Source organism: Salminus brasiliensis, chromosome 24 (genome assembly GCF_030463535.1).
Source record: "Salminus brasiliensis chromosome 24, fSalBra1.hap2, whole genome shotgun sequence".
NCBI lineage: Eukaryota > Metazoa > Chordata > Actinopteri > Characiformes > Bryconidae > Salminus > Salminus brasiliensis.
The window spans coordinates 27,769,190-27,791,539 of NC_132901.1; the positions used below are offsets into that span (position 1 = coordinate 27,769,190).

Consider the following 22,350-nt stretch of genomic DNA (forward strand, 5'->3'; position numbering starts at 1 on the left):
CGATTAACCATAACCTAACACTCTGTAGGTCCTCCTGGTGCCGCCAAAACAGCTCTGATCGGTCCAGGCATGGACTCAAGACAAGACCCGAGAGGGTGTCCTGTAGTAGTAGCTAGTTTCTGTCCACTGGATCGGATCAGGCCATCTCCAGCATTACTACATTTTTACATTGTGAGATCAAAAAATCTAAAGATCTAAAATCTAGCTACACTGCAAAATGATATCTTAGCAAGTGAAATATTCTTAAATTTTAATTAGATTATTGTAGAAATATTATGAGAAGAATTAATTTCACTTGTTTTAATTAATTTTATCTACTAAAAGAGTCTTATTCTGTTGGCAGATCATTTTGCATAATTCAAAATGTGCCGAATTATCTACCAGTGAAATACAGCACATGACTTAAAAATCAGTAAACCCACTAAAAAATAAGTTATAAATGATTGAAATAGCTGATATGTTATCATTTTGTGCAGTGTATGAAAAAACACAGTGTGAAAATGACTGAATGTTTGCCCATTTTTAGAAACCACGTACTCTATTTACTTAGACATTTTAACTTCAGGCACCAAACGTGATGATTGATCGACACTTGGGCTGAATTAGATTAATTAGATGTTTCAAAGCATTCCTTTAATACAGCCTCCTCCAGCACACCCAGACTCCTGCACGGCTTCTTTACAGTTGCACAGATGGGAGGAGGAGCTCCAACACTGTTTTAATGATCTGTCCCCTCAGGCAGGACTGGATACTGAGACGCTTCATGATACACGTCCTGTTGTCTGTGGTGTTTAGCTCAAACCTGTTTTCTCGCAGGCCGAGGGCGAGATACGTCTGTAATGGTAGTGATCATCCGTTTAGCCTGACCTGCCTGTGCCCTCAGCTCCACCTGGTGGCCACTCCCTTCAGAAATCTGCAGCAGAACACACCTGAGAGCATGTAGTGGTGACTGCGGAAATCTGGACAGATTAATAACCACTGCATGCGAGCGGTAGTGACTGCTTCTTCGCTGGATTCCCCAGTAAGAAGAAGAAGCTTAAAAATAGATTTTTAGTTCAGCTGTTGCTTTTATTATGTGAATTATTCTTCTTCTTATTATTATTATTACTAATCAAATCAAATCAAAATCAAATTTTATTTGTCACATACACAGTAATACACAGTATAACTTGCAGTGAAATGCTTTTTTGACAGTCTGCCTACATCAAAGCTATACAATAAAGATCTAAATTTAAACTTAAACTAAACCTTAACTTAATGAAATAAAGAAAAATAAAATAAAAATAAAAATAGAATAAGTTACATTTAAGTTAAATTTAAGTTAAAAAATAAAATATGAAAATATAGAAATATAAGCAATATATATATATATATACAGATGAAATAGTGCGTGTCTGTGTGTGTGTGTGTATATATATATAATACTACCCATATAATACTACCCATACTACTACAACTGCTACTACTACTACTAATAATAATAACAATTTCCATTTTTATATCAAATAAAAATGCAACTACAGTTTTTGTTTATATTATATAATATTATATACTATAAATATACATTTATTAATTCATTATAAATACTAATAATTAAATATTAATTTTCTTTCTTGTTCAGTTCTTTATTTGTCATTATTCACTTATGTTTCTATTTTAATTTTCTCATTGATTGATCTTAAAATATCTTTTTAGCATGCCTTTTTTAAAAAGCATCTTCTTCCTCTTCTTATTTATTCTTTAATTCTTATTATTCTTTTTTATTATTAGCAGTTATTTACTTTTTTGTGTATAAAATATATATTTTAACTACAGTTGCTTGTTTTACTGATCAAATAATGATTCCCATTTTTAATTGTATTAATTGTTTTATTAAAATGTAATTATCTTTAGCCTTAATCATTATATTGTATTATTCTCTTATATTGTCGTTTGAATTGCAGCATAATTAACTTTATTATTATTTCATGTTAAAATACGCACATGAAACAAATTCTAATGGTTTGAGTACATCACTTAGTTTGGACACACACTGATATTTCTCTACAGTATGGGAGGGCTTTGGTGATATACTGTACTGTTGTACTTCTTGAGTTTTGAGGTAATGAACCACCGCTCATTCGCCGCCCCATTGCTTCTGTAATGTTTCCACAGCTCGTTTAGAAAATCACAAAGCCTGATTGAGCTCTCAAACATGCAGAGATGTACTGAAGGAGCTCGGTTCTCCTGCAGCGCCGTTCTCCACCAGGGCTTTTATTAATCACAGTATCATTCTGATAGATTTGTCCGCATTATTTTCAGGATGTGGTTTCTCTCAAGAGACTAATCAGCCTGGCCAGCCTTCAAATCTAAAAATGGGGGATGAGCCGAGAGCCGAGAGAGGAGAGAGGAGAGAAATGAAGCAGGAAAGAAGGAAAAGAAGGACGAGAGAGAGAGAGAGAGAGAGAGAGAGAGATGCTGTGGTGACTAATCGTTCCCATTTGAGATGCAGAGAGACAGAGGCTCCCTGAGGCAGCTCATCTACACACACACACACACACACACACACACACTTGTGCACACACATACACACAGTTACGAATGCCACGTCAGGGCTGTTGAACCGAAGCATGGAACTGCTCATGGGATACATACATCAACATAGTTGCATTGTGTGTTCTCACACAAACACACACACTCACACACACATACACACACACACACATCAGTTAATCAATCAATTAAGCGTTATTGTCACTTAGAAGTACATTTAAACAAATTACTAACATTAAATAGAAAACAGTTTAGATAATGGAAGATTAAGAGGGCATTAAAAGAACAAACTGAGATTTAATTAATAACAGAAAGATACTAAATAAATAAATAAGCAACAGAAATAGAAAATAAGTAAGATCAAAGTAAGATTTTAAACCAAACAAACAAATTATAAAAGTCTATATTAAAACAAAAGAAACGTAGGAAACTAAAATGAAGCTAAAACTAAATTTACACTAAAATCACTAAGATAATAATAATAAATGTAACTAAAAAAAATAAATAAGAATGACGATGAACAAATAAATAAATGGATTAAATAAAAAATATATAAATAATAATAATATACACACACACACAGTTAGTACATGTTTAAAATGCCATGGCTTGAGTTTGTCAGCAGGGAAAGGTCACTATGTGAATAATAAAGCAGCAGATTTTAATAAACCCACTGTGCAAGGTTTAATAATTTAATAATTTCACCATGTTGTGTTCTGTCTTCTCTGGGTCTCTCTCTCTCTCTCTCTCTCTCTCTTTTAATGCTAATTACTTCTTTCTGCAAATTCTAATTAAAAAGCTGATTAAACTCTGTAGAGACATGCATGTCCCCATGGACTTTGGAGAAGCTTACATTTGTGTGTGTCTCTGTTTCTGTGTGTGTGTGTGTGTGTGTGTGTGTGTAAGGTAAAGCCTTTAAAATGCCTTTTCTCCATTTCCTTGTAGGACACAGGAAGGAGTCATCATGACGACCGAAATGCAGGAGATCGCCATCACGGAGGACAAGCCTTTACTTACAGGTCAACCAGATGCTGTGAAGGTCAGTTGTTCTAGAATGTGAGAGGTCATACATACAGGGACACTCCTCTTAATCACCACACATCAGTGAGAGAACGGGAGGTTCTGAAGAGCTCACTGAACTCCAGCGTGGTTCTGTAACAAGTCAGCTGGTGAAATTTAGACCTTCCCTCCTAGATCTTCCTCCATCAGCTGTGAGTGGTGCTATTATTGAACAGTGGAAGAGTTTAGGAGGAACAGCTCACAGAGAGCAGCTCAGCCACCGAGTGTCTGTCAGACCACGTAAAGGTACAGAGCGGGGTCAGGGCCGAGTGCTGAGCTCAGAGCAGAGTGCAGAAAAGCCTCCAACTGACTCAGTAACTGCAGCAGAGCTCCAGACCTGCTGCTGCTGGTAGAGCTTAGAGCAAAGGGGGGGCAGCTCCATATTTTATTAATGCCTGTGGGGTTAGAATGGGACGGAGGAATGTGCAGGTGTCTATATGTAATCGTGTTCCTCAAATTTATTTTAGATGTGGAAGTACCTTTATATAAATATATTGTAGGCTTTTATATCTTTATAAATAGAAAACATCTTGTTACCACGGTTCTAAGGTTATTAATACTTCATTATCTATCAAAAAATCCAATTTTCATTATGCATCGAATTGTAAAACTGTATCAGCGATCTAGGGCATCCATCATTTGTAGTCTTAACATATCTCTACATGCTAGGTCCTTTCAAAACAAGCACTGAAGCCTGGTTAAAATGTCCAGTGTAATAACGCTGGTGAAGGACTTTGACATTAAGAGGCCATAATAAGTCGAACATGACTCTCAGAAAACAAGGTCAAATCCCTAAAATTGTAACAACTGCTGTGACTGTGGCAGCCCCTGTGCACCATGAGAGAACCCTTCCTACTTCCTGCATATTTAAAACACATCGCTTGGCTTCGGTCTCCTGTCTGTCCCAGAAAAGCTCATTCCAGAGATCTTTATTTCCACACTTATAGAAGTGGAAATAAGCCCAGCTTTTTTTAGCCTGGGGATTTTTACGTCACAGCGGATTCTGCCATCAGAGCTTTTGTTCGCGTCATCTCTCCGCATAAAGTCACATGGAGCTTTGGTCTCGGCTCATCTGAGGGCTCAGATGATCTTATTCGTAATGGGCTCTTGTGCCAAGATCACAGCTTCCATATAAGGCTGTTCCTGTGCTTCATGTTCTGGGAGATAGCTGCTCCTACAGCAGAGTGGTGGACTAATAGGTGTTGCCAGTGTTCAGTATAGATTTCGGACCTTGGCAGTTTATTGAGGACTCCAGGAGCCACCTGCTGGTGATGCTAAGACTGCTCACTGCAGTACACTCACTCACTTGAATGGAAAATGGCCTTGTATTCTTACAGTGTGTGGTGTTTGTACACAAAGACCAAAAGTATTGGGACACCTGCTCATTTCTGGTTTCTTATGCAATCAAGGCTATTAAAAAGAGCTGATCCTGCTTTTGTTGGAGTAACTGTCTCTACTGTCCAGAGAAGAAGACTTCCTACTACGAGCATTGCTGTAAGGATTTTATTGCATTCAACCACAAGAGTATTAGTGAGGTCAGGATGTTGGATGATCACCATCCCATCTCATCCTCAACTCCCCAACATAACTACTGGATTAAGTTCTTCCGCTGCTCCACAACTCAATGCTGGGGGGCTTTATACCCCTCTAGCCCACACCTGCCATTAGACATCATGGTGCCGATAGGCTCATGTTGGTTCATCTGCTCCAGAGAGTTCTATTTTATTACTTATCCACAGAGACTAGACAAGCTGTGTCTAGTTAAAGTTAAAGTAGCTGACTATGTTCATTAGATGGGGTGTCTACAAACTTTTGGACACAGTGCATAAAGGGTAAATTTCCCTACTTAATGTTGGTGTGTCTCTCTGTACAGGAGGCTGAGATTGCAGCCAGAATACTTCTGGACCAGGGACAGGTAAGACACTTAAAGGAGGGCACCATTTACTGTTCCTAAATAGTGGACTTGCATGTTACTGTATACATGTATGTCCCCCTGTCTGTGTGTTATAGGAGCACAGTATTGAGACTCCACACGGTTTGCTCCATGTGACGCTGCATGGCACGGGAAACACTCGAAGACCAGCCATTCTGACCTTCCATGATATAGGAATGGAGAGTAGGTTTTACACGCATACACCCACACGGCTGCTCAACACTTGTATGTAGTGTAAATTTACGCTGGTACGCTTCACCTAAATGTAGTAAACTTGAAGTTTGCTTCATATTGAGATTTAAGACTAATGTAGTTCACAGGTCCTGTAAGCTTATGCACCAACAATATACTTTATAATACATCAGCTGAGATTTGGAAGGTGTTTAGTAATATCAAATCGGACTTACTTATGTAATTTCTGATAGAATAACATTCTTTTATTTATTATAATGTAAACAAATAGCAGCAGTCATCTTAAAGCATGAATTTAGATGTACATACTTTGTCTTTCTCTTAGTATCTCTCTGTTCTCTCTCCAAGGTAAGAGTTGCTTCTCCACTTTCTTCAAGTTTGAGGAGATGCAGGAGATTGTGAAGAACTTCACTGTAGTTCATGTGGATGCCCCAGGACAGGAGGACGGTGCTGCCCCCTACCCTGCAGGGTATGAACTTTGTTTGTGTATATATATATATATATATATATATATATATATATATATATATATACACATACACACACACACATACACACACACAATATATATATATATATATATTTTTTTTTTTTAATGATGATCTTAACTGTTAGAGAGAGTGTTCAGTGTAACGCTTGCTCAACTAATATATTATTATATTCTCGACCAGAATGAATGCTTGTGGGAAATGCAGTCCTAAAATATATTGGCTTGCCTCAAGTGTATGATGCACATTACACATATAATACCACAAAACAAAACACACCTCCATAATTGTATTTTCTGTGGCCATTCCCTTTCTAAATGGCAGTAAAAACTAGACATATATTCCATATTATGTGGAATGTTTTTATATGGTGACAGTGCATAAAAGGAGCAGGCCCAATTTGACCTGTCATACTATTATTTCTCACATTGGTAACAGTCAGCATGTCTTTCTTGTCCAGGTACCAGTATGCATCCATGGATCAGCTTGCAGAGATGATTCCAGCTGTCCTGCAGTACTTCAAGTGAGTCGATCGCTTCAGTCAAGCCACAGTTTAATACATGCCACGGGAAATGATTGACTCACCGACTGACTGATTGATTGATTGATTCAACATATCATATAATATCTACATATATATATATATATATATATATACAGTAAACAATGTGCAGTTTAAGTTGTATCTTAGGTACAGGAGAATCGTGAAAGATTACGCAGTAATTTTATCTGTACATTCTTACAAAGGCTGGAATTTACTGACAAACTGTTATGATGTGCACTAATCAGAAGAGTGACCTTAAAAGCTGTTCTTAAAGCAGGGTGTCTTAGTTTTTATGGATCTGTAGCTCCTTTCAGAAAGAAGCATTTGAAAAAGATGGAGAGGAATCTGTCATAATTCTATATCATCTGTATCATCTGTATATGTAAACGGTCTTTCAAATGGATTTGAGGTGGAAGGTGGACAGATCTGGTATTCTCCAGTAATGGTTCTCTATTTCCTGGCATTTAGATGCTGCTTGTATTTTAGAAGTACAAGAAAACTGGCATCATCCCCTGTATTTCCTCTATCTGACTTAAACAGCACATACTATATATTCAACCAGGGCTCTATATTTCTTCTATGGTACAGTTTTCGTTCTGTGATTGGAGTTGGGGTTGGAGCAGGAGCTTATATCCTTTCAAGGTTCACGGTAAGCCTCTTTCTATTTTTTATTATTTTCGTCTCGCCTAGAAAAGTAGTCTAAAGTACCTCTATTCTGGGTTTCATGAGAATCAACTGCAAATATAATATATATATAGCAAATATCAAAAGTGTTCCAAAACACTAAAAAAGGAATGAAAACTTTGTCACATTCTTTACAGGCAAAAATAACTAATAAAATATTAGTAGCAGAATCCTGTAGGCTGAATGTGATTTGAATTACTGTAGTATTAAGTATTAGGGATATAATGAAGAATAATATAAATGAATCTCACGCCATCCAAAAACTCATTTATAGAACTAATGTTATCCATTACAGCTAAAGTCTAATACTTTAACTGCCTCACTAGGATTTGATCTGGCCATTGGTCAAAATGTTGCCTTCTATCTGCCCTGAGGCATTAAAGATTGCAGTGCTACACTCATGCATTGTGTAACATTGGGTCATTCAAGCTCTCTCTCTCTCTCTCTCTCTCTCTCTCTCTCCCTCTCTTTCTCTCTCTCTCTCTCTCCCCTCTCTCTCTCTCTCTCCCCCCTCTCTCTCTCTCTCTCTCTCCCCCCCTCTCTCTCTCTCTCTCTCTCCCCCTCTCTCTCTCTCTCTTAGCTGAATAACCCAGACTCTGTGGAAGGTCTTGTTCTGATCAACATTGACCCAAACGCTCGTGGCTGGATGGATTGGGCCGCCCAAAAGGTACATAGCTAATATGCAGTATTTGAGGGGGTTGCATAACAATGAGCTTCATTTACATTACAAGCCTTATTTCTTTAAAAAATCACTGCTTCTTAACTCTTAAGAGTCTCCTAACAGTCTTGAAGACCGTCTTGCTAAATATAAGAGGTCGGAAGCATGAAATACACGAAAGTAAGCAGGACAGTGAATCCCAAGACTGCAATTGAGTAGTACAGTGGAAATGAATGAAATTCTGAAATGAACATTTTCATTAAAGCAGCACGGCTGTTTATCCTATTTAAGTTAATCTACATCACATCTATCTTCATCAAATTACATTTGAAATTTTGTAAGGTTAATGCGATCGTAGACTAGACAGATGGATGAATTGACAGGCGTATGTACAGAGTGCAGAATATGTGCAGTGTTTCCAGTTTATGGTGTACAGAACAGAGTTTTACGTTACGCCTGTCTTTTATTCCAGATCAGTACGCTGACGTCCTCTCTCTCAGAGCAGATTCTCAGTCACCTCTTCAGTCAGGTGTGTATACGTGAGTGTGTGAGTGTGTGTTCTTGTGATTATGATTAACGATATATTCAAAGCTTGAGCTGTCGTGACATGAGTGTGTATGTGCAGGAGGAAACCTCGGCCAACACAGAGCTTGTTCAGTCTCACAGAGATAGAATCTCTAAAGCCCCCAACCTCAGTAACATCGAACTCTTCTGGAAGAGTTACAGCAGGTACTGACACACACACACACACACACACTCACATACATTTGTTGTTTTTTTTACACAGTGTCATGATGGCAGCAGGTCACAGAAAGTAACTATCTGTATGTATGGAATAATGTGTGCCATATGAATTCTGCATATGTAGAGTTTTTACTGTAGATTACATTAGAACAGATGCAGGTGTAGTTTGAAAGACAAAGATTGGCTCCAAGTATCTCCTGGATGCAAAACCAGGTGCTAAATGATAAGGATAAGTAATACTAGACCCTCAAGATGTAAAACCATGACTTTATGTAGGGATGTTTTTAATATTTAATCTAATATTAGTGTTTTACTGAGAAAATAAACACTTAAGATCAAGCTTTTCAATTCAGCGGTTTGAAGCTTTTGCACAGTGCTGTGAATATGTAATATGTGCAGTGAATATATATGTATATGTTTATGGTCTCCTATGTCCCATATTAAACATGCTTGTTCCAAAATAAATTGCTTTACCTTTTTTCCTTGTTTAAATCTGATGTTATTTTTTGTAAGGGGGCATTTTTGTCCAGAATTTAAATGGTAAATTAAGTCAGTGATTTAAAATACATTATATAAGGGTACAAACATGTCAAATGCATTAGTTGTCCAGTCAGGCTTGAACAATGACTACGTCAGCAACAGTTACACAACAGTACAGATGAACAAAACAACATCCTATTATAAATGTGAACACTTACACACACTTTAAAGTGTACAATGGCTTTAAACCCCTAATTCTCTCTTTTTCACTTACAGTCGCAGGGACTTGAACATCGACCGCAACAGTACTCTCAAGTGAGTCTCTCAGAATAAGTCATATAATAAAAAAAAACATGTACAGAAACTGAAACATACATCATCTCCTTCACATTGTCTCCTGTCTGTTTTTATCTGTTCAGATGTCCTGTCATGCTGGTGGTAGGGGACCAGGCACCTTATGAAGAAGCTGCAGTACGTTCTGTATATTACTCTACTGTTTACTGTGGCTGTACTGCAGTCTTTCTTGATTCGAGAAAGTCACTGATTTTATTCCTCTAGGTGGAGTGCAACAGCAAACTGGACCCAACTACAACCTCATTCCTGAAGGTAGTGCAATGTTCTTCTGCAGCCTAACCTTTTTAAATATATAGTTCAGTGGAAAATCCAATGCATAGTTTCAGTTCAGTTTCAAGTTTGTACAGCACTGCGAAATACTGTTAAGCTACTCCTCCAGTGCAGTGATAGAAATAGATTAAGGGTCAAACAATAAGACAAAAAACAATAGACAAAACAATTCACAGACTAATAAAAAAACTAATGGTCCAGCGGAATTAGACGTTGTCACTATGACCAGAGGATCACTGGTTCAAATCCTGGTCATGCTGCAGCAGTCAGGGCCCTGAGAGAGCACCATTGGCCTTTCCATCAATCCAGCGTAGCACTGGCCGGCACTGGTGTCTGCAGGCCGCTGACACGGCGCTTTCCTCAGAGCACGTTGGTGGCATTTCATCAGCGTCAGTTTGGAAAAAGAGGTGCAGGCTGGCTGGCTGGCTGGCTTCACACGTGTCAGAGGAGGCGTATGTCGGCCTTCACCCTCCCTTTATCGGGAGCATTATATGTATGGGTTGGATAATTGGCGATCCGAATTAGGGAGAAAATGGGTAGTTTTTTAAAAATAAAGAAATAAAATAAAGAAATAAGCTATAGTAAATATGTAGTGTCTAATTTTGTAATTGGAAGTGTATAGTATGTTAAAGTAAACAGGTCTGGTGTGCAGATTACATTAGTAATTAATAAAAATTAGTTTAAGTGTTTGTTTGTAAACAGCTTCACAAATGTCATTAGAAAAGTGTTCAGTACAGGACATGGGCATTAGCAGCAAAATAAAAATAGAATGTTTAAATATAGAAAGAATATATTTTTATAAGTTTCTCTCTATATTTGATATGCCATGTTATTGTTGGTGTCTTCATATGGCTCAAGCACTCAGCATAACATAATAAATCTCACAGAAAAACAGGTCCAGTAGACCTCAATTACTTGTCGGCTACATCACCCTCATAGTGTCACAGTTGTGAGCTTGGAGGCAGAGGCAGACGTAAATGCAAGTCATTTATTAAATGTAAAATAAACAAAGCTGACAATAGAACTGAACACACAGGAACCAAAAAAGTTAAGCAACACTGTGATCGGTCAAATAACACACACAAGCCCAGACAACAAACAAAGGGACTGTTTATACACAGACCAACACCTGAGATTAAGAAGAGGGCAGGGCTACAAAGGAAGCTCAGGTGGGAACACTAATGACAAGGCGGGGCTAAGGCAGAGACCAGGAACACATAGCATGATCATAAACAACTGTTTTTATTACTTATTATAAGAGAATATTTGAAGTATTAATAAATATATATATATATATATATATTATTTTATATATGTTAAGATTATTGTATAGTTTGGTGAAAAAATGATAATACATTATGATTATTATTATTATTGTTTAGGTTCACACCTGAATGTTCTTGAACTGATGTGTTTCCTGTGTGTTATTATTTTCTACAGATGGCCGACGCTGGGGGAATGCCACAACTCACTCAGGTAACACAATAGAAATGCTTTTCTCAGTTAAGTTAATAATGATTGAATAATGAATACTGAGTAAAGGTTTATGAAGGATGCCATTATTTACCATTCTTTTTCATTGCGTCTCTTTGCAGCCCAGCAAACTGACTGAGGCATTCAAATACTTCATCCAGGGAATGGGATACAGTAAGTAGCCCACAATCATTTTAATGTTTATCTGATTGATAGATCTGCTGGAGAAAGCAATATCCATTAAGAAGAGATAAGCTATGGTTTATTGTGTGATGTTTACTTATCTAATTTATTATGGCTTCTGTTCCTCTGATAGAGGGGGGTGATATGACGCCGTGTTCTGATTATCATGGTAAATTAAATCAGGGGTATGTCATGAGGATAATCAGTACAGTGTACCAGAGCACTGGACAACAACATGTATCATAAAAAGACATAGATTAGATTTAGACCAATTATAGAGAGCCTCTAAACAACAACAACCATGCATTGTAACTGCTTACACTGTGAAGTGACGAGAAACTTATCAGGAGTTGCATAAATCAATATTTGAGAGGTAAACAAGGTCATTAACAGTGGGGTGTGGTGTGATGATGTTTGATAGTGGAGACTCTGATATCTTTAGAGTGATGGAGATAGGAACCAGGGGTTGCTATAATATAAAAATTGCCGTTTTATGATATCAGTCAATCAGTAAAACTTTAGTCATACAGCACCTTTCAAACAAATTTAATTAGAATTCAAAGTGCTTCCAAACGTTTGACAAAACGTAATGTATTAAAATAGGCTTAAAAAAATATGTACAACTAAAAAACAACAAAAGATGGATAGTTATAATAATTAAAGATAATTAATAGAAAAGGATAAAGGCAATAATGAATATTTGTTTTATGTGAAGTCACAGAATGTTAAATGTAAAACTTTTAAATGAAATTAATTTTCTAATTAATTTTATTTGATTTTATTTTGTATATCAGTAATAAAATATAGAAAGGAAAATAGAATAAGAATGGGTAATAGTGATAGTAAATAAAAATTTATAAAAATTTAATACTACGACCAAATTAGGCCCTATTTTAGCAAACTTCTTAGGCGAGCCATCAACCGTGCACCGTGCAGTTTGACTTAAAGCGCGTCGGTGTGTCGCGTCTTTGCTATGGTAACGACAGAAAAAGTTAGTCATGCTCGGCTCTAAGTCTCTAAATGAATCATGGGTGTGTTTTGTTTTGGGCGTAACGTCAATCAGCGTGTTGCTCAACGTTCCCTTTTAGAGCCAGGTGCGGTCAGTCTGACCTTGGCGGGTTGCTATTTCAGTGGTGTAAAGCGTGGGGGGGTGTACGAGTGTCGGGCTGCACGCGCCTGTGTTGACAATTCACTGCCAAGATAGCAACGAACGTCTGACTGTTCACGAACGTCTGTCTAGGCTGTTTTCAGTCAGTGGAGCTTCTGTGTTTTCTTTTGTCAAGACATGTAGCAATACACCAGAAACTGACTTGAACACCCCTCATTTTGAGACCACCGCTCCCATCGCTGTAGATATACTCACAAGCAGCGCTGCTGTTTAAACGACGCAGGTGGAAGGCGTGAAAATAGACTGTTGGAGGAGTGTAAGAAAGCAATAAGCATTGCGACACGCCTTGCCACACTGAATAAATATCAGATAAGTAATATATCTTCTTGGACGTTTTGCCTGATGACTCTCTCCATTTATCTGTCCTTGATAAATGACCGTGCTTTAAGCCAAAACCATACCTCTAAATCATTGTAACACAGTGTTTTGTTTGGTTTGTAACCCCTGAGTATAATACCTTTCTGTTGGGAAGCTTGTAGAGGCATTAGAGGTTTCGGATTTCTGCTTCTTGTTTATTTGTTCTTTTTTTTAGTCAAGCCCAAATTCCACCAGCTAGCTAGGCCATCCCCTTTCACACATAATGCTACCAAGCTGGGAGGGTGATGGCTAGCATGTGCTTTCTTTGAGTCATGCTACGGTAGCAGGCCTGGACTGTGCACTTGGAGGTCAACTATTGCATCACATTGCTCACATTGGCTACCGTGGCACTTAGTGATAGGGGAGAGGCAGGGCCATCCTACCCACCTACGCAGTCTTAGTTTGGGATTGAACTTTAAGACGCCTGCTTATATCACCACCACTGTATTCTCCACCACTGTTTCTCCAGAGCACCACATTTCACATAAAACAGCTCTGAATTACTTTATTTACATCTTAACTGCCTAATTATGAATAGATTTTTTACAAATCTGTAAAATAATAATTAAAAAACTCATGTTCTCTCTCTCTTTTCTCTTCCCTCAGTGGCTTCATCCTGCATGACCCGCCTCTCTCGCTCACGCACCACCTCCCTGTCCTCCTCCTACTCCATGGAGGGCTCTCGCTCGCGGTCCCGCACCCTCTCCCAGGGCTCGCAGGGCGGAAACCTGCCCCCTAGCCCCTCCAACACCATGGAGGTGTCCTGCTGAAGAGGGAGAGGAAACAGAGAGAGAGAGAGAGAGAGAGGGAGAGAGAGTGAAAGAAAGGTGGATGGATAGATGGTTGGAGGTGGAGGCACTACTCTAAGAAAGTCATAATAAATCAGTCATATCCATTCATCTAAAGTACAGTGTAAAGTGAGCAAGAGAGAGAGAGAGAGGGCGAGAGAGAGTGTGATAAACTTAGCCAGGGAGAAAGAGAAATGCGGAGAACCTCCTCTTACCAAACTTAATCTCATTCTCATTTTATGATTCGTTCATCCTGCACGTGGAGGGAAGCGAGAGCAGAGAGTTTCGCAAGGAAAGTGAGAGCGAATGGCTGCGAGAAGCGATGCGAGGAGAGGAGGAGAGAAAATCCGTCTCTCCTTCCCTCCGTCAACCCGTCTGCCAGACGTTAGAGCCCTTTAACCTCTGCGGCGTGGACAGGGCCTGTAGAGAGACCCAAATGTAGTGCTAACCAATAGTAATACTTCTAATATGAATATTAATGATGATTATATATATATTAATAATGACAATAATGTAATAAAACATAACAGCTCTTAATTACATGTTGAAAAATAGAGAAAAAAACGTAATAGAGTAGAAATACTCAATGTGTGTACGTCGACTTCTTTTTGAATACTCTTTGGTGTTTATTTTCTTTTTCTTCATTTTATTTGTAATTTTATATTCTGTCATTTTCCAATCCTGCTGCTGAGATGAAGGCAAAGTATTATGGTCTGTACTTAACGGTCATGTGACCCTCACCCGGGACTGTGGCAAAAGGTCTCGGCTAAATACTGCTGTCTTTCAGTGGCAGCCAGCTCATGTCTTCCATTTGCCCTGTTTAGACGTAAACAAGAAAGGACAGAATAAAGAAGGGGGTGGAAAAGTAGATGCTGTAACTAATGATTGCTGGTTGGTTTCAGGAAATAATGGGACTTTGGTATGTTTGCCTGCTCCAAAATGCATGCCTGAATTATTTTGCCCTCGTCAGTTAAGCGTGTTTTTCTTTATTTTTCGTATGTGTGGCCGTGCGGATCATGGAAGTGTTAAAAAGTGAGTTATAAAAAGACGATAAAGGTGATATGGGTTAAGATTTAAGGATTTGAGGTTTGGATTCCTATTCTAGTTGGACTGACGTTTCATTTTCAGCCAGTAGGGCTCAGGAAGTTGGTCATCATTGTTGAAAGAGTGACCAGGTAAACCCTTCCAGTGCTCCCAACCAGCAACCAGTACCACTCATACTTCGCTCTGGACAGAACAGAGGCTTCTAAGATAATGATAAGTCCTTAATGTTCCAAGTAAAATACCTGGAAGCATCAGTGGTGATGAGCCATACATTTCATAACTGGAACTTCTTTTTTAATACACCCTTTTCACTGTTTTTATTGGCAGGTTAGTTCTGTTTCTATTTCACTGCTAAGCAACTACTAGCCACATTTACTAAATAAAGACCCTTCACCCACTGTTATCAACGACAAATGCCAAAAGTTTTAAACCAACGACTGTAGAAAACATGGACAGCGCAACATCTCTGAAAAGTGAGGCAACCACAGCTCTAGCGCCTCTGCTGGCTGGTTGCTGTATGACGTGTAGCTCCGCCCATCCCCATATGTTGTTTCAATGACAAAACAGCCCCGCCTCTTTCCATCTCCAGCGTCCCGTCCATTTTTTTATTTCCCCCCAAAAATCAGCTTTTAACACTTTAATGCTCTAATGTAAGAAGGCGGGGCTACACCTAAGAATTAAGTGATTGACAGCCTTAGCTGGACGAGACCAGTCATCTGCAGGACTTGCCCAGACCCTGGTTGCAAATTTGACAGCATGGCGGCCAGTTTTGGCTTCATTTCTATTGAACAGCATGACATGGAACCATGCCATCCATATTTTCCAGTCACTGGTTTGAACAGTTAGAAAGTCCTGCATAAGCAGATTGGTGTGTGTGTGTGTTTGTGTGTGTGTGTGTGTTTGTGTGTGTGTGCGACATTAGCACAATTGAAGGGAATTTGCAGAGTCGCTCTTAACAATGATGAAATTTGTTGACCGATTTTGACCGAACAGAGAAATGAAAACCCCCAGTCGCTTAACCAGCCCCTACACTGCCAACAGGTTAGCTGCCTAGCACTTAACCTATAAGCCTCTAATTCCTCTCTTCACTGTTAATCAGCTACTGATATCAATAGCAAATTGGCATTAGTAGTCTTTATTCCAGCTCCAGAATTACTGCCTAATATGCTAAGAAATTCTAACCATAGCCTCATGGTTGTTGCCAAATGAATTGCCAATACAAATCAGAGACCAGTACTGTTTTGATTCAGCAACACAAAGAAAAACGACTAACCGACATTAATGTGTTGTAGGAAGCCATCATTTTCAGCATAGCACTGCCCTGAAACCTCATTAGACAAAAATCCCACGGGGTACCCGTCCAAGACTTAGCTTTTAGTGATTGATGAGCTCACTTGAGGTGCTTGTGTGTCCAGTCAGATTGCGAGCTGTCTTAAAGGAGTCTGCCTTTGTACTTTTTTATGGCAGGGTTGAGGAACTAAGGGCTGGTTTCAGGACGGGTCGGTGATTCCCCTGCTCTAACACGCCTACTGTACCTGCCAATTAACTGGCAAGTTGATTCAGGTGAGCTTAAGCAGGAAAGCACTAAACTGTGCAGGAATCCAAGCCCTCCAGGACTGGACTTCCCCACCCCTGCCTTATGGTTTGCTTTGTCTGCTTTAGTGTCTGGAGTTGGAGCAGAGGAACGCTAATCGTGGACGTCAATAGGCGGGACACAAGGTATCGTTTTAGTCAGTCGCTATAGGAACATGCTTTCGTTGATGCTGTCGAGAAGGAAACACAGTTACAGTGCTTTCATACTGGATGACGACATCAATGCCTCTCTGATTTTCCATTTCTAAAGAGAGTCTAAACCAAAAAAGGGAAAAAGGGGTCTGATATATGTATACTCTAAAAAAAAGGGACGAAGAAACAGAGTTGCGTGGGGGGGGGGCGGAGCTGTGAGAATGTAAATGCTCGTCCTCTTTTCTTTTTTAATTTGTCTCCTTTTCTCTTCAATCATACCCTTTTTTAATCTTATTTTGATTTCTGTTGTGCTAGGTTACAGTCTCAGTGTTCTCACAGGTTAGACATCAGTGTGCTAGTTGTTGTGTAACCTTTTCTAGCATTAGTATTTAAAGAAAGGGGGATATTAATATTATTAACAACAAAAAAAGAAGCTTAAAATGTTAACAGAATACAATCAAAATTCCTTGTGTGGCTAATTCTTCTGTGTAAAATGATAAACAACTGAAAAAAAAATATTAATAAAAGGGATGCAAATCACGTTTGCTTGCTTGAGTTGTTATTGCTAATCAGTGGCGTAAGTACTGGGAGGGCAGGGGGACTTTACTATAGGGGGGTAAAATACACTTTCATAATGTTTTATTTATAGAATCACTCTCTGGGTTGTTGAGAATGCATTCTCCACCTCTAGGCAAATTCACTGCTATGCAAAAACTTTCCAGATTTCACAAAAGTAATTACCTTTACAGATAATATCAGATTATTAATCAGAATATTAATCATTAGATTTTTCAATTAGGCCCCAAACACTGAATACTGAGGCAGTAGTACAACCAAATTTTTGCCATTTTTAACCAATATTTTCTTCTTATTCTAATTTGCAGATCAAACCTTAAGTCATACAGACATGAATTTTGGTAAATTAATTAGAAATTATATTAAATAACGGCTATTTATAATAATAATAATAATAATAATAATAACTCTGACTGCCCTTCATGTATTTTGTCTTCAGTCAACAATTACCATATGGCCTCATTGTGCACTTTGGTGCTTGGACTAACATTCATAGCTGTTTGCATATATTTATTATTTATAAAAATGTAAATGGTAAATGTAAAGTAATATATAAAAATGCATTTTATCAAAAAATAATTATGTACTATTAATTTATTATGCAGATTGGTTCTGTGACCCCTTGCATTGTTGCTTATGAGTATAATGTTTTACTCATAAGTCTAAAAATGATTCTGTCAAACTAATTCATTAAAATATGTAATTTATCTAAATACATATTTTATCAATATATATGTATACTATCAATTTATTTTACAGATTGGTGCTTGGACCTCTTGCATTGCTGCTTACAAGTACATTTATTACTTATAACTCTAAAATCTTAAATGTTCAGAATAATTATGTTAAAATAATGAATCAGAATATTAATTATGACGTAGTTATCACCATTGTAAACATTTAGGTTAACATTAGATGCTAGCAGGTGGACTGGTGTGCCAGAGCTACAAGCAAATTGTACAATTACATACATGCATACTTTTACATGGGGGCCCATTAGATCCTAGCTAAGTCCCTGTTGCTAAGACAGGCTGGACTATTTGAGTGCGGTTGCTTGGTCACATGTATGAACTCAGATGGCCTCCTTCTATATTCTCCTCTTCATGCTTATTCATCCTTGTTTTGGGTTGCTAGCCCACGAAGGCCCCATGGCCCCTATCTCTGATGTCAAGACAATGAATGTGCGTCCCTCGGAAGTTTCAGGGGCCCTAATCCGAATTCTCTCTCCAAACCTGTAATTATCTAGCACGTCAGCACATTCTCATGGTGGTCGTCAACAGTGTTACCAAAGCGGTGGACAGATTTAGGTCCATCACTAAGAAAACATCTTAGTGCCATTGTTTATAAGAGCTTGTTTATAGAGACTGATTTGACTAACTAAAAAAGACATCTGGAGTTGTCAAGAACACCCAGCAACCAGACACACAGGGAGCTTAGCTAGGCTCGGGCCGAATGCCAAGGCTGGGTGTAGCATTTATAGCTGGCTACCTGACTGATAACGGACTACGAGACTAAAGTAGCACCTTAAAAAGCAGCAGTTATTTAAGGTGGTTAATTATAAGTTTGCGTATCTGTGCAACAGGCTACTGCCAACCTTTTCCGCTATTGTTAGAGCTTGGTAGTGTGATAGGGTCATCTGAAACTAATACTGAGATTTTGTGAATAATTTGTGAACAGATTCTGTATTTCCAGAAACTTAGACACAGATTTCCATTGGAAGACGACGTCAACGTGAAGACAAAGCAGCGGTAAGCCAAATACAACCAAGTGCATGCTAAAATTTACCATTGCTTAATTGTGTATATTCTAAAAAAGATTTATCATGTTTTGTAATTCGTACACTGTAAAAAAAACTGTTTTTAAGTTATACATCAATCAGCCATAACATTAAAACCACTGGCAGGTGAAGTGAACCACACTGATGATCTGGTTCCAGAGGCTCCTGACAAAGGGGTGGACCTATTAGGCAGCAAGTGATCAGTCAGCTCTTAAAGATGATGTGTTGAATAAGGCGTAAATATCAGAGACACTTTGACAAGAACCAAACTATGATGTTCTAGATAATGACTGGGTCAGAACATCTCCCAACAAATCATCAGGAAATAGGTCTTGAAGGGTGTGTTCTCTCCTGGTATGCAGTGGTCAGTACCTACCAAAAGTGCTCCAAGGAAGGACAACAGGTGAACTGGTGAACCAGCGACAGGCTCATGGGCGCCCAAGGCTCTCACTGATGCTCATGGAGGTCCCACCCACCTCACAACTCACAGGACTTGGAGGATCTGCTGCTAATATTAGTCTTGGTGCTCCAGATACTACAGGACACCTTCAGAGGTCTTGTGGAGTCCATGCTTCGATGAGTCAGAGCTGTTTTGACCAAACAAAGTGGAACTACACAGTGTTAGGCAGGTGGTTTTAATTTTATGGCTGATTGGTGTAATGTACTGCTTTGGCTTATCTGAACTGTGTAATGCAGTGTAGTCTGTAACCAGGTTTTCAAAGAGGTCAGTGCCTCTAAAAAAGCTGTTTCTGAAAGTAACACATTTAATCATTAAGAAATGGTTGTTGTTAGAGACATTTTTGTGTTATTATAAGTTTTGCATTTGGGTCTATATGAATTTAGGAAATTGTAATTGCTTTAATGTTATGCAATTTGATTGGCTGCTGAGTTCAGTAAAAAGCATGAGGACACATAGAAGACAGCAGAAGTCTCGAGCCTAGGAGCATCACAGTCTTTTGACCGTCACGTGGCTTAATTTAGAAGTCAGGAATTCATCTCTTGTTTTGTAAGATTTTAAGTTCATAGTAAAGATGGTTCGAGGATAGTATTTCTTTATGTAAATGTGCCCAGAACAAGTATCCATCCTACTGAGAGTGATGTTATCTTAGGTAACCTAAAGTTGGGACTCATTCCTTAACCTTGATATTATTGTGATGAAATCTCAAGCCATGTTGATGAGGTCCCGGGCCCTTCATATCTAAATACTAGTAAATATGGGGTCTACATCTTAAGGCTCTGAGGGCAAGTCCTTTACTGGAGTCCTTTACCAGGCAGGCTCACAGGAAATGTTAAAGAATAGAGTTGATTTTATGCCACAGAACCTTTCACGCAATAAAGAGCAGACTCCAAACTCTCCATTGCTGGAATGGATTGACCATTAGGTCCTCAATGGAGGTCCAGCTAAACTAGGCTTGCCTGGTCTGTCTTGTGTATGATAGTTTTGAGACACTTTTTAATACAATCTAGGTGTAGAGCAACATGCAGGGTGTTATGAGGCAAAATAGTCATTCAGGGTTTGCCACGGTTTTACCATCATCATCATTCCATAGAAAACTCGGAAGACACGTGTAGCTTCACTGGTGGGTTTGGATGGTTAATAAAATGGCTATATTTGTGAATCTGGATCCATTCACCACCACTGTAAAAAGTCAGAACGTTTTTCTACAGTGAGCCACAATGTCACCCGACTGTGAATGGCTGTTATTTACAGTGTAATTCAACTTTAAATGGTAAAAACAACTAAAATCTGTCTTTTAGACTCATGTTGGAACCAATTTGCATTGACCTTCAGAGTTCCCCACTGACGATATGATTGAAATGACATTCCCATTGTTTAAACCAGTTTGTACAGACTGTACTTCATGTTTTGGGCTTTTAAAGCCTTCTGGATTTCACAATGACTTCCCCTAATGTGAAAGCTGCTGTTAAAGTTCCTCAAGCATTTACTTTAAGTTCATCTCTTTCCACTGTCTCGCTCACTCTGCTCTGCTGCTGCACTGTTGAAGATGGAGCTCTGGAGTTTTTCTGTTATCCTTCTCCTGGTCAGCACCGCTCAGAGGGCTACAGGCACCCCTACAGACACCAGCTTTACAGGAGATCCAACTGCGTCTACTGACAGTCCTGCTGGGACTACATCTAACCTGATTGATACGTCTTCAGCCTCTGATACAGCTACAACTGGGACCTCAAGTTCAGCTGCAATCACCAATACGTCTGGAACCACTACAGGAGCATCATCCACTACAACAGCCAGCACCCTGAATTCTCAAACCAGTGGGGTCTCCACAGCAGCCTCTCTCAGCAGTGTGATGACAACCGCAGGTTTAAGCTCCATCACCGGCAATGTGACGACAGCTGCAAACTCAACTGGAAACGTAACATCCTCGTCCACGTTCCTACACTGCAGTCAGCTGCTCTGTGGAGGTAAAGATGGTGTAGACCTCTTCTAATTAGACATCTTTTATGATGTTTTGAATGATATCTTCTCAAACTAAAGGTTATTTTGTGTTTTTATAGCTGAAATTTGCACAGACCGGCACAAATGATGCATATTTGCAATGGCAAGCAGCACTTCACCAGTGCATGTGTGCTAGCTAGCGATCTCGTCTTATTATTACTAGGCATTGTAGTAGGCCTAGTGTAATCCTAGCAGGGTATTATGACTTTGTATGCAAGACATCTTTACAAAGAGCTAGTTTGGCTTAATATGAAACATAAATATGTAATTTAGTCATTTTTTAACTGTGTGTGTGTGTGTGTGTTGCAGGTACCCTGGTGTTCATTCTAAGGTTTATTCCAATTTGGTAGAAAATTCATCATGACTAGCAAGGATGACCAGGACCAAGCATTCTACTTTTCCTATTGTTGCCAAAAATACAATAAATATTTCTGTAAAACTGTTCTTTAACTTAAAAAAATAAACAAACAATGTCCATAAATCATCTTTAAGTCTTCTCTTTTTACACTTTACAAATTAGCAGATATACAGTAAAGAACATGGACTAATTTAAAGGCAAACCCGTGCCTGTTCCTGATGTAAATCTGACCAGTTCTAGTACTAGGAGTAGTAGTAGTAGTGTTAAAAGACATGCAATACCACAACTACCCACCAGATGACAGTATGTTTGCAGCAGTACTGCCTGCCTGCCAAATTCAGTGTTATTGCAGACTGGTCCTAACGTGAGTGTACAACAGTGGATGTAGTGGGCCAGTGAAGTGTTAGGAGTCTTGCTCAAGGACTCTTATTGGTGTAGGGCAGCACAGTCAACCTCGAACCTCGACTTGACTCGAACCCCACTCTCCCACATGTATTGATGGCTC

General features: G+C 38.9%; 1 protein-coding gene and 1 long non-coding RNA gene across 4 annotated transcripts in view; both read left to right on the top strand.

Moving 5' to 3' along the window:
- Positions 1–17,216, top strand: part of ndrg2 (NDRG family member 2) — a 40,775-nt gene extending 23,559 nt beyond the window's left edge. For all 3 annotated transcript variants that reach the window (XM_072669602.1, XM_072669603.1, XM_072669604.1), the window contains exons 2-16: positions 3,478–3,571; positions 5,465–5,506; positions 5,602–5,707; positions 6,065–6,185; positions 6,665–6,727; positions 7,337–7,397; positions 8,013–8,099; positions 8,563–8,619; positions 8,716–8,819; positions 9,591–9,629; positions 9,734–9,785; positions 9,873–9,920; positions 11,379–11,414; positions 11,534–11,585; positions 13,726–17,216. In XM_072669602.1, coding sequence (XP_072525703.1) covers positions 3,497–3,571; positions 5,465–5,506; positions 5,602–5,707; positions 6,065–6,185; positions 6,665–6,727; positions 7,337–7,397; positions 8,013–8,099; positions 8,563–8,619; positions 8,716–8,819; positions 9,591–9,629; positions 9,734–9,785; positions 9,873–9,920; positions 11,379–11,414; positions 11,534–11,585; positions 13,726–13,889 — 1,107 coding nt within the window. In that variant the 5' untranslated portion in view covers positions 3,478–3,496 and the 3' untranslated portion in view covers positions 13,890–17,216. The remainder of the gene's footprint in view (positions 1–3,477; positions 3,572–5,464; positions 5,507–5,601; positions 5,708–6,064; positions 6,186–6,664; positions 6,728–7,336; positions 7,398–8,012; positions 8,100–8,562; positions 8,620–8,715; positions 8,820–9,590; positions 9,630–9,733; positions 9,786–9,872; positions 9,921–11,378; positions 11,415–11,533; positions 11,586–13,725) is intronic.
- Positions 17,217–18,032: 816 nt separating this feature from the next.
- LOC140546783 (uncharacterized) lies at positions 18,033–21,958 on the top strand. The gene is made up of 3 exons (XR_011978366.1): positions 18,033–19,000; positions 21,036–21,453; positions 21,797–21,958. It is a non-coding gene; the product is annotated as an uncharacterized lncRNA (long non-coding RNA).
- Positions 21,959–22,350: the final 392 nt, after the last annotated feature.